Raw genomic sequence first — 12714 nt, 5'->3', positions numbered from 1 at the left:
TGAGTTGTGGGATGAAATCAAGGACATCATACATGAAGAAAGCAAAAGGTCATTAAAAAGACAGTAAAGAAAGAAAAAAACAAAATGAATGACAGAAGAGACTCTGAAACTTGCTCTTGAACATAGAGTAGCTAAAGCCAATAAAAGAACTGATGAAATAAAAGAGATAAACACAAAACTTCAAAGGGCAACTCGAGAAGACAGAGTAAAGCATTATAATGACATGTGCAAAGACCAGAAGTTAGAAAACCAAAAGGGAGAACACCCTCAGCATTTCTAAAGCAGAAAGAACTGAAGAGTAGTTCAAGCCTCGAGAGTTACAATATTGCAGGATTCTATGGACCAGATATTGAATGGCGCAGGAAGAATCAAAAGAAGATGGAAAGAATATGCAGAGTCACTGTACCAGAAGAACTGGTTGGCTTTCAGCCATTTCAGGAGATAGCTTATAATCCAAAATTGATGGTATTGAAGGAAGAGGTCCAAGCTGTACTGAAGGGAATGGTGAAAAACAAGGCTGCATGAATTGACGGAATACAAATTGAGGTGTTTCAGCAAATGAATGCAGTGCTGAAATCAGTCACTTGTCTGTGCCAGGAAATGTGCAAGACAGCTGTATGGTTATGGGACCAGAAGAGATCCATATTCGTGCCCATTGCAAAGAAAGTGGTCCAACAGAATGTGGAAATTACTGGAGAATAGCATTAATATCATATGCAAGTAAATTTATGTTGAAAATAATTCAAAAACAGTTGCAACAGTACATCGACAGGGAACTGCCAGAAGTTCAGGCTGGATGCAGAAGTGGTTGTGGAACTAGGGATATCACTGCTGATGTCAGATGGATCTTGACTGAAAGCAGAGAATACCAGAAAAGATACTTACTTGTGTTTTATTGAGTTTGCAAAGGCCTTCAACTGTGGATCATAACGCATTGTGGATAATATTGTGAAGAATGGGAATTCCAGAACACTTAATTGTGCTCATGAGGAACCTGTACATAGACTAAGAGACAATGGTTTGAACAGAACAAGGGGATGGTGCATGGTTTAAATCAGAAAGGTGTGTGTCAGGGTTGTATCCTGTCACCATACTTAGTCCGTGTGGTGAGCAAATAATCGGAGAAGCTGGACTGTGTAAAGAAGAATGTAGCATGAGGATTGGAGGAAGACTCATTAATAACCTACAGTACACAGATGACACAACCTTGCTCGCTCAAAGAGAAGACTTGAAGCACTTACTGATGAAAATCAGACTACTTATTACATACTTACTACTTCATCTTAAAATTAGCATACTACTTAGCAGGTTTGCTTTTTTTATATGAATTGTTGAGCTGTATATATATTTATAAAATAAAAATATGACATAGTGATTCAGTTTAGACACAATATTGAATGAAAAGAATACTTAAATTCTTTATTGTGAGTATTTTACTTTTACTTTAAACTTATTTGCTTGTTCATTCTAATACCATGTTTTTTATTTACAGAATATTTTCACCAATCACGCTCTGGATATAAATGTAAGGTGGCTTGCTGTGCTGTACTTTAAAAATGGAATTGATCGCTACTGGAGACGTGTAGCACCTCAGTGAGTTCTCCCCCCACCCTCCCTAATATGATCCTTTTTAAATTTATTAAGGTATAGAAATGTATCTGTTTATCTTCATTCTTTATATAAAAGAATGTGTTAACTAGTGAAGAAGAAAAACTTCTTTTTAGCTAATTACAGATCAACATCTATATTACTGTTTTTCTCCATGGGACTTTTTTTTTTTTTGGAGTAGGTTGGTGGTGGTGGCATGTTGACCTTCTGCTTGTGAAGATCACATCTCTAATTTTATAGACACAAAATAAATGCTGAGTGATAAAAAGGTTTTATTTTGGGAAGTGGGACATTAGGATTTTGAAAAAAGGTCATTGAGGAGAAATTCTAGGTCATTTCTGAACCAGCTGGATGTTAATTCCCGAGTCATTCACATACTTGCCTTTGTGGTGCTGATGGGGTAGTGTACATTTGTAATCTAATCAGATTCAGTTGTAATTTTTATGTAGGTAATTAAATGAATACCTGTCTCTTAATAGTTAATTATGTGCTGTAAAGGTAGTGTAGACATGATCCTGGAATATGAGAGACAGTAGTGAAATTTGCAGAATAAATAACATAGTGTTTATTCTCCAGTAGATGGCACTATAGCTATGTAAATTCTTATATCCATAAAACGTTTAAAAAAAAAAAAAAACACAACTTGTTTGAGTACTTATAAGTGCACATAAAACACTGTCTTTGAATTATATTGGAGGCAACCAGAACAGTTTTAGGCTGTACTTTATATACTGTAGTGTAAAGCCAACCCTTCTCATCTTATTTTAGGGTTAATCTTAATTTTGGGAGAAATAAAGTATTAGTGATGAGAAATTGTGCATTTTTGGGTTATAGGAAATTGCCTAGCAGCACATACTTTTCTACTGTTACACCCAATTAAATTTTAAATGTCTCTTAAAATTCATTCTATTTTATGAAGATGATAAGGAGCCCTGGTGGAACAATGCAATACAATGGTTAAGTGCCCAGCTGCTAACCAAAAGGTTGGTGGTTTGAACCCACCCAGTGGCTCCATGGAGAAAAGGCCTCGTGCTCTGCTCTTTTAAAGATTACAGCCCAGGAAATCCTATGGGGCAGTTGTACTCTTATACAGGGTCGCAATGATTCGGAATCGACTCAGTGGCACCCAACAATAACCTGAAGACAATGGTCATAAATGACTTTCTTGAAGGGAGAGTAAGCTATGATTAAATATTTTAGATTGTACTTTCACAGAAATAATTAGAAACTGGAATTTAGTTTAAATTTAAAAAGTTAAGGGGAAACCATAACATACTAGGTAGTTAAATCTCAAGCTGTGTCTTTTAGTATATATTGAAGTAAAATCTAGAAAGTTGATGAATATACTTAGAAAATGAGCCAAGGATTGTACATTAGTCATTGAATTTATATTTACATTTTAATGCACTTTAAAAATCTGCTTAAATGAGAATTAAGTTGCATCTTATATAGTTCCTGCTCTGACCACTATTTTCAGAGAATGAGAATTAACTGACTTAAACTTGTATATCATTACTGTATGCTCTGCAGTTTCAGGTGAATTCTAATTAATTAGAAATCATCCAGTTTCTGCTTCAAATATACTCTGAATTCATCTATTGATAATATATGCATAAAATTAAAGGTGGAATGTTCCAGCTATTATTAGAGAATTGCTAAACACATGCTAAGAGCGAGGTTAATGACTTTGTTTTATTTACTTTGTATATATGTTTTGCATGGTCTCTTAAATCTGTTGAGTAGCCAATTATTATAGCTTATTATAGTAATTAGAATTATAAATACCGTGCAAACTGCTGAACCTGACTCCCCGGCATAGGAAAAAAGTTAACTTTCAAGCTTGCAGCGAAACATTACAGGAAAAAACATTGTCTCAGGGGTTTGATGACAGAAGGGAGCTATTAAAGTTCGAAAGTACTGCATAGTCATAAAAAAAATTAGATCATTTCTAGTGGGAAAACATAGGCCTACATTGGGGCTTGACTCTGTATTCTTTAATCTTGTTTTCCTATTAGTTTATTAACTTTGAGCAAGTCACTTAAACACTCTAGTTTTCAGTTTCCTCATAAACAGGGGTATTCGAGTTATGATGAGCTGCACGTATGACCTCTGTTTTTGCTTTTTTTTTACGTCTTATCCTTAGAATTATGTGCTACATACACATTTGCAGGGCAGAATTTGCTGATGTTATCATTCTCAGATGTCCACGTACAGATGTTCAAAGATTGAATTTATAAAGATACTGATAGTGGAAAGCAATAATAATGAAAACTAAAAAGGAAAAAACAAAGGTATTCGATTTATGTCAGACCAAACTTATGACGGAGTCATTGAGATGGAACCCTGTCGTAAGTCGAGGACTGTTTGTTGTTGTTAGGTGCAGCAGTGATTCCAACTCATAGCGACCCTGTGTACAACAGAACGAAACATTGCCTGGTCCTGTACAATCCTCACAATCGTTGTTATATTTGAGCCCATTGTTGTAGCCACTGTGTCAATCCATCTCATTGAAGGTCATCTTCTTTTTCACTGACCCTCTGCTTTACCAAGCATGATGTCTTTCTCCAGGGACTGGTCCCTTCAGAAAACATGTCCAAAGTATGTGAGACGAAGTGTCGCCATCCATGCTTCTAAGGAGCACTCTGCCTGTATTTCTTCTAAGACAGATTTGTTCATTCTTCTGGCAGTCCATGGTATATTCAATATTCTTCACCAACAACAAATTCAAAGATATCACTTTTTTGGTCTTCCTTATTCATCGTCTGGCTTTCACATGCATGTGAGGCAATTGAAAATGCCATGGCCTGGGTAAGGCATGCCTTAGTCCTTAAAGTGACATCTTTGCTTTTTAACACCTTAAAGAGGTTGTTTCCAGCAGATTTACCCAGTGAAATACGTCATTTGATTTATTGATTGCTGCTTCCATGGGCATTGATTGTGGATTCAAGTAAAGTGAAATCCTTGACAACAGTCTTTTTCTCTGTTTAATATGATGTTGCTTATTGGTCCAGTTGTGAAGATTTTGGTTTTCTTTTTTTGTTGTTATTGTACTTTAAGTGAAAGTTTACAATTCAAGTTAGTGTCTCATAGAAAAATTTATACGTACATTGTTGTGTGACCCTGATTGCTCTCCCTATACTGTGATAGCACACTCCTCCTTTCCACCCTGGATTTCCCGTGTCCATTCAATCAGCTCCTGACCCTTTCTGTCTTCTTATCTCATCTATGGACAGGAGCTGCCCATTTAGTCTCAGGTATCTATTTGAGCTAAGAAGCACACTCTTCATGAGTATCAGTTTATGTCCCATAGTCCAGTCTAATCTTTGACTGAAGAGTTGGCCTTGGGAATGGTTTTAGTTCTGGGTTGACAGAGAGTCCAGGGACCATGCTTTCTGGAATTCCTTCAGTCTCGGTCAGACCATTAAGCCTGGTCTTTTTCCTAGAATTTGAGTTCTGCACCCCACCTTTCTCCTGCTCCATTAGGGACTCTGTGTTGTGTTCCCTGTCAGGGCGTTCATTGGTGGTAGCTGGGCACCATCTAGTTCTTCTGGTCTCAGGCTGATGCAATCTCTGGTTTATGTGGCCCCTTCTGTCTCTTGGGCTAATACTTTCCTTATGACTTTTGTGTTCTTCATTCTCCTCTACTCCAGGTGAGTTGGGACCAGTTGATGCCCGCTTGCAAGCTTTTAAGACCCCAGACGCCACTTACCAAAGTAGGATGCAGAACAGTTTCTTAATAAACTTCGTTGTGCCAGTTGACCTAGATGTCCCCTGAAAGCATGGTCCCCAGACCTCTGCCCCTGCTACTCTATCCCTTGAAGTGTTTGGTTGTGTTCGGGGAAATTCTTAGCTTTGGTTTAGTCCAGTTGTGCTGACTTCCCCTATAGTGTGTGCTGTCCTTCCCTTCACCTAAGATAATTCTTGTCTACTATCTAGTGAATAACCCTCATCTTCCTTCCCCACCCTTGTAACCATCAAAGGTTTTCTTCTGTATTTAAACCTTTTGTTGATTTCTTATAATAGTGGTTCTTATGATAGTGGTCTTATACAATATTTGTCCTTCTGTGACTGACTAAGTTTCACTCAGCATAATGCCCTCCAGATTCCTCCGTGTTATAAGATGTTTCACGGCTTCATCGTTGTTCTTTATCATTGCGTAGTATTCCATTGTGTGGATATACCATAATTTGTTTATCCATTGGTCCGTTGATGGGCACCTGGGTTGTTTCCATCTTTTTGCTGTTGTGAACAGTGCTGCAGTGAACATGGGTGTGCATATATCTATTCATGTGACGGCTTTTATTTCTCTAGGATACGTTCCACGGAGTAGGATTGCTGGATCGTATGGTGCTTCTATTTCTGTCTTTTTAAGGAAGCGCCAATGTAGCCAAAAATTTTTTCCCAGTCTGTAGGTTGTATTTTGACTCTTTTGGTGAAGTCTTTTGATGAGTGTAAGTGTTTGATTTGTAGGAGCTCCCAGTTATCTAGTTTCTCTTCTGGGGTTTGTGCATTGTTAGTAATGTTTTGTATTTTGTTTATGCCATGTATTAGGGCTCCTAGCGTTGTCCCTATTTTTTTTCCATGATCTTTATTGTTTTCAATTTTCTACTTAAGTCTTTGATCCATTTTGAGTTAGTTTTTGTGCATGGTGTGAGGTATGGGTCTTGTTTCAGTTTTTTGCGGATGGATATCCAGTTATGCCAGCACCGTTTGTTAAAGAGAGTGTCTTTTCCCCCATTAATGGGCTTTGGGCCTTTGTCAAATATCAGCTGCTCATAGGTGGATGAATTTATGTCTGGATCCTCAATTCTGTTCCATTGATCTATGTATCTGTTGTTGTACCAGTACCAGGCTGTTTTGACTACTGTGGTGGTATAATAGGTTCTAAAATCAGATAGTACAAAGCCTCTCACTTTGTTCTTCTTGAGTAGTGGTTTACTTATCCGGGTCCTCTTCAGATTTTTGTTTTGTTTGTTAAGGTGTAATCCATACTGAAGACTGTGGTCTTTGATCTTCATCACTAAGTGCTTCAAGTCACTTCACTTTCAGCAAGCAAGGTTGTGTCATCTGTGTAACGCAGGCTGTTAATGAGTCTTTCTCCAGTCCTGATGCCCCTTTCCTCTTCATATAGTCCATCTTCTCAGATTATTTGCTCATCGTACAGATTGAATAAGTATGGTGAAAGGATACAACCTTGAAGCACACCTTTCCTGACTTTAAACCACACAGTATTCCCTTGTTTTGTTCAAATGACTGCCTCTTGGTCTATGTGCAGGTTCCTCATGAGCAAAAAAAAAAAAATCTTTCTGGTATTCTCTGCTCTCAGCGAAGATCCTTCTGACGTCAGCGATGGTATCCCTCGTTCCATATCCTCTTCTGACTCTGGCTTGAACTTCTGGCAGTTCCCTATTGATGTGCTGCTGCAGCTGCTTTTGAATGATCTTCAGCAAAATTTTACTTGTTTGTGATATTAATGATTGTATTCGATAGTTTCCATATTCTGTTGGATCGTCTTTCTTTGTAATGGGCATGAATATGGATCTCTTCTAGTCGTTTGGCAAAGAAACTATCTTCCAGATTTCTTAACATAGATGACTGAGTACCTCTAGTGCTGCATCCATTTGTTGAAACATCTCAGTTGGTATTCTGTCTATTCCTGGAGCCTTGTTTTTTGGTCTTCCTTTCAGTGCAGCTTGAATTTCTTTCTTCAGTGCCGTCGATTCTTGATCATATGCTACCTCATGATGTGGTTGAACTCGACTCATTCTTTTTGTACAGTGACTCTATTCCTTCCGTCGTCTTTTGATGCTTCTTTCATCTTTCAGTATTTTCCCCATAGAATCCTTCAGTATTGCGACTCGAGCTTGAATTTTTTTCTTCAGTTCTTTCAGCTTGAGAAATGCTGAGTGTGTTCTTCCCTTTTGGTTTTCTAACTGCAGGTCTTTGCACGCTTCATTATAATACTTTGTCGTCTTGAGCCACCCTTTGAAATCTCTGTTCACCTCTTTTACTTCATCATCATTTACCGTGTATGTAAAAATTAAGATTTAAAAAACTTTTAATGAAACATAATATTCTTAAAAAGTGAATAAATGAAGTGTACAGTTTGAATGTTTACAATGTGAGCACACTTGTACAACTATCAGCAAGGGCTAGATAAGACATTACTAGCACCTCAGAAACCTTCCTAGTGCCCCCGAACAGTCATCTATCCCCAACGCCCAACCAAAGGTAAGCACCATCTGAAATCTCTACCATGGATTAGTTTTATCCACTTTGTACAAGTGGAAATCATGAATTATGTTCTCTTTTATGTCTGACTTAGTCAGCTTTGTATTTGTGAGAAATCTCCATGTAGTTGCATGGAGCAGTAGTTCACTTTTTTACATAGAATTACAAGTAGTCCCCAACTTAGGACGAGGTTCCATTCTGACAACTGCATCGTAAGTCAGTTCTTATGTGAGTTGAATACCTCATTTTTTTTTTTCATTATGAATTTCCTTTTATTACCAGTGTCTTTATAAATCCGATCTTTATTTGCCCTTGAGGGTTGGAAACATTACATATAAACTTAGAGATATATTGTAATAATACATGAAAAATAGACAAATCATAAAAATTTACTCCAATAATGAAGAAGAGTTGGATGATGTTGGTATTTTGTCAGTTACAGTAGTAACTTCACTTTTGGAAGGTCCTGGATCATCTGGGTTAACCCTGGGAATGGAGATTGTGTTTCTAGTCAGAAAATTAGTGAGAGTTGTCTGTATGGTCCTTTTCTTTTTTTATTTATATATTTCATGGTAACATCTCACTGCTTCCTGAATCTGCCTGTCGACTTTAGCAAAGCAATCAGCATTTGAGTCCATGTTTTGAATCAACTGTAGCCCCTAATTTAGTTTAGAACAGTAAATCTATACAGTAGTGATTTGAACACTAAATCTTGAAATTGAACATTTATGAGTAAACATCTAAGAGATAACATCAGCAAATTACACATTGCAGCATTGAATGTAGTACATATGAGTAATGATAAGATGTATATAAAGAAAAAAACAACCCAGAAAACGTACGGTCCTAAGTGTGGCTTGTTGTAACTCGAATACCTTGTAAGTCCAGGACTACCTGTATAGCATTCCATTTTAGGAATATACAACAATCATCTATCTGTTCTGCTTTTGATGGGCGTTGAATTTGTTTCTGTTTTTTTTTTTTTTATTCTATCGTGCTAAAATATATATAGCAAAAAGTTGCCATTTCAGCCATTTTTATGCGTATAGTTTAGTGACATTATGTTTACCATGTTGTGCAACTATCACCACTCTGTATTTCCAGTTTTTTAAATCACCCTTAACAGAATCTCAGTACCCCTTGGGCAGTAACTCCCCATTTTCTCCTCTCACCCACCTGTGGTAACCACTAATAAACTTTGGTCTCTGTACAGTTGACTATTTATTTCATGTCAGTGGGATCATACAATATTTGTCCTTTTATGTCTGATTTACTTCACTCAGCATAATGTTTTCAAAATTCCTCTGTGCTATAGCATGTATCAGAACTTTGTTTTTCTTTATGGCTGAATACTATTCTATTGTTTGTTGACAGGCGGTCCCTGGGTCAAATGTCCAGCTTACGTACAACCTGTAGTTACGAACCAACCCCTGTAAAGCCTGTTATGTTAAAAATTCGAGGTGAATACAGTGGTTCGTAATAACAAACAGGCGCTACCTCTCGTCAAAGCATTATTATTATTACTGTATTATGTTAAAGATATTTTATCTGGAAGTGTTTAATTTTTTTTTATGCATGGAAAGGTACGCTATGTACTGTATACCAAGACAGACATTTGACTAACTGATCTTATATATTCACTGTACCTAACTGTTCCAGCTTATGTATAAATTCTACTTAAAGATAGACTTAGGAACAGAACTTGTTTGTAATCCAGGTACTACCTGTATTCTACATTTTGTTTATCCATTCATTTCTTGATGGACACTTGGATTGTTTTTACGGTTTTTGGCTCTTTTAAATAATGCTGCAGTGAACATTTGCGTCCCTGCTTTCAAGTCTTTTGGATATACACCTAGGAGTGGAATTACTGGGTCATGATTATTCTGATGATCCTTGGTAGCACAATGGTTAAGCACTTGGCTGCTAACTGAAGGGTTGGTGGTTCAAACCTACCAGCCACTCCGCAGGAGAAAGACCTGGCTATCTGCTTTTGTAATGATTACAGCCTAGGAAACCCTATGGGGCAGTTCTGGAGTAGCTGATATCAGCTGAAGCATCCCACCAAGATCAGCTATAAAAGTTGTATGCAACAACAACTGTAGATTAACCAGTTGCCGTCAGTTGCTTGTAACTCTGGGTGACCCCATGTGTGCCAGGGTAACTGTGCACCATAGGATTTTCCATGGCTGATTTTTCAGAAGTAGATTGCCAGTGTTTCTTCCCAGGTGCCTGGGTGGACTCCAGCCGCCACCCTTTAGGTTAGCAACCACGCACAGTGATTGTTTGCACTGCCCGAGACTCCAGATTAGTATTCTACTTTTTCCATATAACGCAAGAACCTCGTAATACTTTAACTCCATTTACTCCTTTCTGTCTTTTGTGCCATTGTTGTTGAGCATTTTAATTCCACATATAAGTTAAATTCCACAAAATATTATTTCATCGACAATTAATATTATATTTAAATTTACTTTTATAGTCCTCTTCATTCCTTTTGGTGTTACCGTTCTTCCAATTGGGCTCATTTGTCTTCTGTCTGAAGAAATGCCTTCAGTATTTTTTTTTAGTAAACATTTGCTGGCAGTAAATTCTCTCTCAGAAGCAGAAGTCTTTTTTTATTCTTCAATCTAGATATTTTCCAGTGACCTGCCATCCAGTTTATTGCTTTCATTTATTGCATTTTTCAGTTATAGGATTTCATTTGGTATTTAAAAAAAAATAATTCATGTGTTTTTGTCAAATTCTCCATCTTTTTACCTATTTTTCTTGAACTTATTCATCATAATTAAGTGTGATTTTGATAACTACAGTAATTGTATTCTTCTATTTGTTTCTTCTTTTGGTTTCAGTAATTTTTTCCTGTTTCTTTATATGCCTGGTAATTATTGATTGAATACTGAACATTATGTTGGAAAAAATTGTGAGGCTTTGAATGATGTTATCTTTCTCCAGAGAGAATTTAATCTTTTTAGGAAAAGTAGATAGAGTATAAGCAGAGCACATTGATTCAGTGGTCTCTTTTTGGTTTACTCTTACTCCAAGGCCTCTGTCCAGGACAGTCATCAGCATTATGATTGTTTCAACTAGAAGTCGTGAGTGTTTACCAAGGTATTGTCTTCCTTGGTGGGCCTTGCACTTCAGTTTTTCTCTCTCCATCACTGTGAGACTTGTTGAAATCTCTAAGAGATTTAACTTCTTAGCCATTGCTTTGAGCTTGATTTCTTGTTGGCAGATGCCTCGGGGAAATGTATGATTTATCACAGTTTATTTCCCCATCCTTTGAGACCTTGGTCTCTCAAACCCTGACTGCCTAAGTTTTTAAATGTTTATCTTAGTTACCTAGTGCTGATGTAACAGAAGGTGGCCTTAAAGAACAGAAATTTATTTTCTCACAGTTCTGGAGACTGAAAAGCCCAAATCAGGCTCTTAGCTGTGTTCATTCATTCTGTGATCCTCTCTTCTAGTTTTTGGTGTTTGCCAGTGATCCTTGGCATTCCTTGGTCTCTGTCTTCCCCTTGTGTATTTCTTGTGTTTTCTGTTCTTTTTGTAACTCAGAAGTGATTAGGTTTAGCATCCACCCTACATAGTTACGACTTCATTAACATAACAAGAAAAACCCTATTTCTAAACAGGATCACATCCATATATACAAGGGCCAGGGATTCAACCTATATTTTTTGAGGGGCACCGTTCAATCCATACAATGCCTTAAAACTTCTTTTTAACTAAATACAACTTTTATAGCTGATGTTGTTGGGATGCTTCATCTGATACTAGGTACTCCATCATAGCCAGAATGAAAAAAAATCTTAAAATGAAGATTTTAACATTTAATTTTTTAAATAAATAATGCATTCATACAGTTCAAAATTCAAAATGTATAAAAGTTATACAGTGACTGTTCTCCCTCTGTGTCTAGTTTCTTTCCTAGTATGCAGTCAGAATGATTAGTTGTGTGTGTATACTTTCCAGAGATATAAAATGAGAGGTTTTACACTAATTGATTTCTAATAAGTCTTCCATCCCAGATGTTCTCTGATTCTGTATCCCTTTCCCCATGGAGTAACCTCACTAAGATTTTATAAGTGAAGTCAGTGGAAAAATAATATTTACTCATATACTTCTGTTTTAGCCAATCATTGATTTCTTTTGTAGCCAACTATTTTACATCAGTAAAATAGGACATCAGAATATCTTATTAATTTCCATTGGTTTGTTTTATTTCCTATTGCTTATTGTGTTGTACTTCACTTCTGTTCAGTTGTGAAGGAATTTTATGCTTCTAAATTATTCAGTGTGTAAATATACAAGTAATGGGAATAATTATATTAGTTTACCAAAAACAATGGGGGACATCTTGTTTGAAAGACTTCTTATTGGTAAAAGTCATAGCAGTGCTTACCTGCATTCATCATTAGGTAACATTCTCTTCTATAACAAATATCTTTTTTTTTTTACAGTGCTCTCTCAGAGGAGGAAAAATCTACATTGCGTGCAGGGCTCATCACCAACTTCAATGAACCAATAAACCAGGTTAGTGAGAAAATAAATGCCAATTTTTTTTTTCTTCTTTTAATTTTTGTTTCTTTTCTAATCTAATTTTGTTTCTTGGCATTAAAAATAAAATCTTACTACACAATGTCCATTTGTGATTTATACACACATTCTCTTTTGGTTTTTTAATTTTGAGAAACAGTTGTAACGATTAAGAATTTTGGTTAGATTTGGCTATTAATAATTTAAAACTCAAAAGTCATTTTAAGGTAAACCAGTATAATTCTTAACTTAGTTTCACAATTTTTGAGCCAGATTTAAAGCACATCTCTGGCATGTATTTGTAATCTACCTGCATAGAAATTAATTTTAATGATT

General features: G+C 36.4%; 1 protein-coding gene across 5 annotated transcripts in view; it reads left to right on the top strand.

The window, feature by feature from the left end:
* Positions 1-12714, top strand: part of IPO11 (importin 11) — a 274257-nt gene that overhangs the window by 53075 nt on the left and 208468 nt on the right. For all 5 annotated transcript variants that reach the window (XM_023729611.1, XM_004374553.2, XM_023729613.1 and 2 more), the window contains exons 3-4: positions 1493-1593; positions 12303-12375. In XM_023729611.1, the coding sequence (XP_023585379.1) occupies positions 1493-1593; positions 12303-12375 (174 nt within the window). The remainder of the gene's footprint in view (positions 1-1492; positions 1594-12302; positions 12376-12714) is intronic.

The sequence above is a fragment of the Trichechus manatus genome, unplaced genomic scaffold, assembly GCF_000243295.1.
Source record: "Trichechus manatus latirostris isolate Lorelei unplaced genomic scaffold, TriManLat1.0 scaffold00029, whole genome shotgun sequence".
Lineage (NCBI taxonomy): Eukaryota > Metazoa > Chordata > Mammalia > Sirenia > Trichechidae > Trichechus > Trichechus manatus.
The sequence above is the reverse complement of the archived record's forward strand: the minus strand, read 5'-3'. Positions and strand labels throughout refer to the sequence as shown.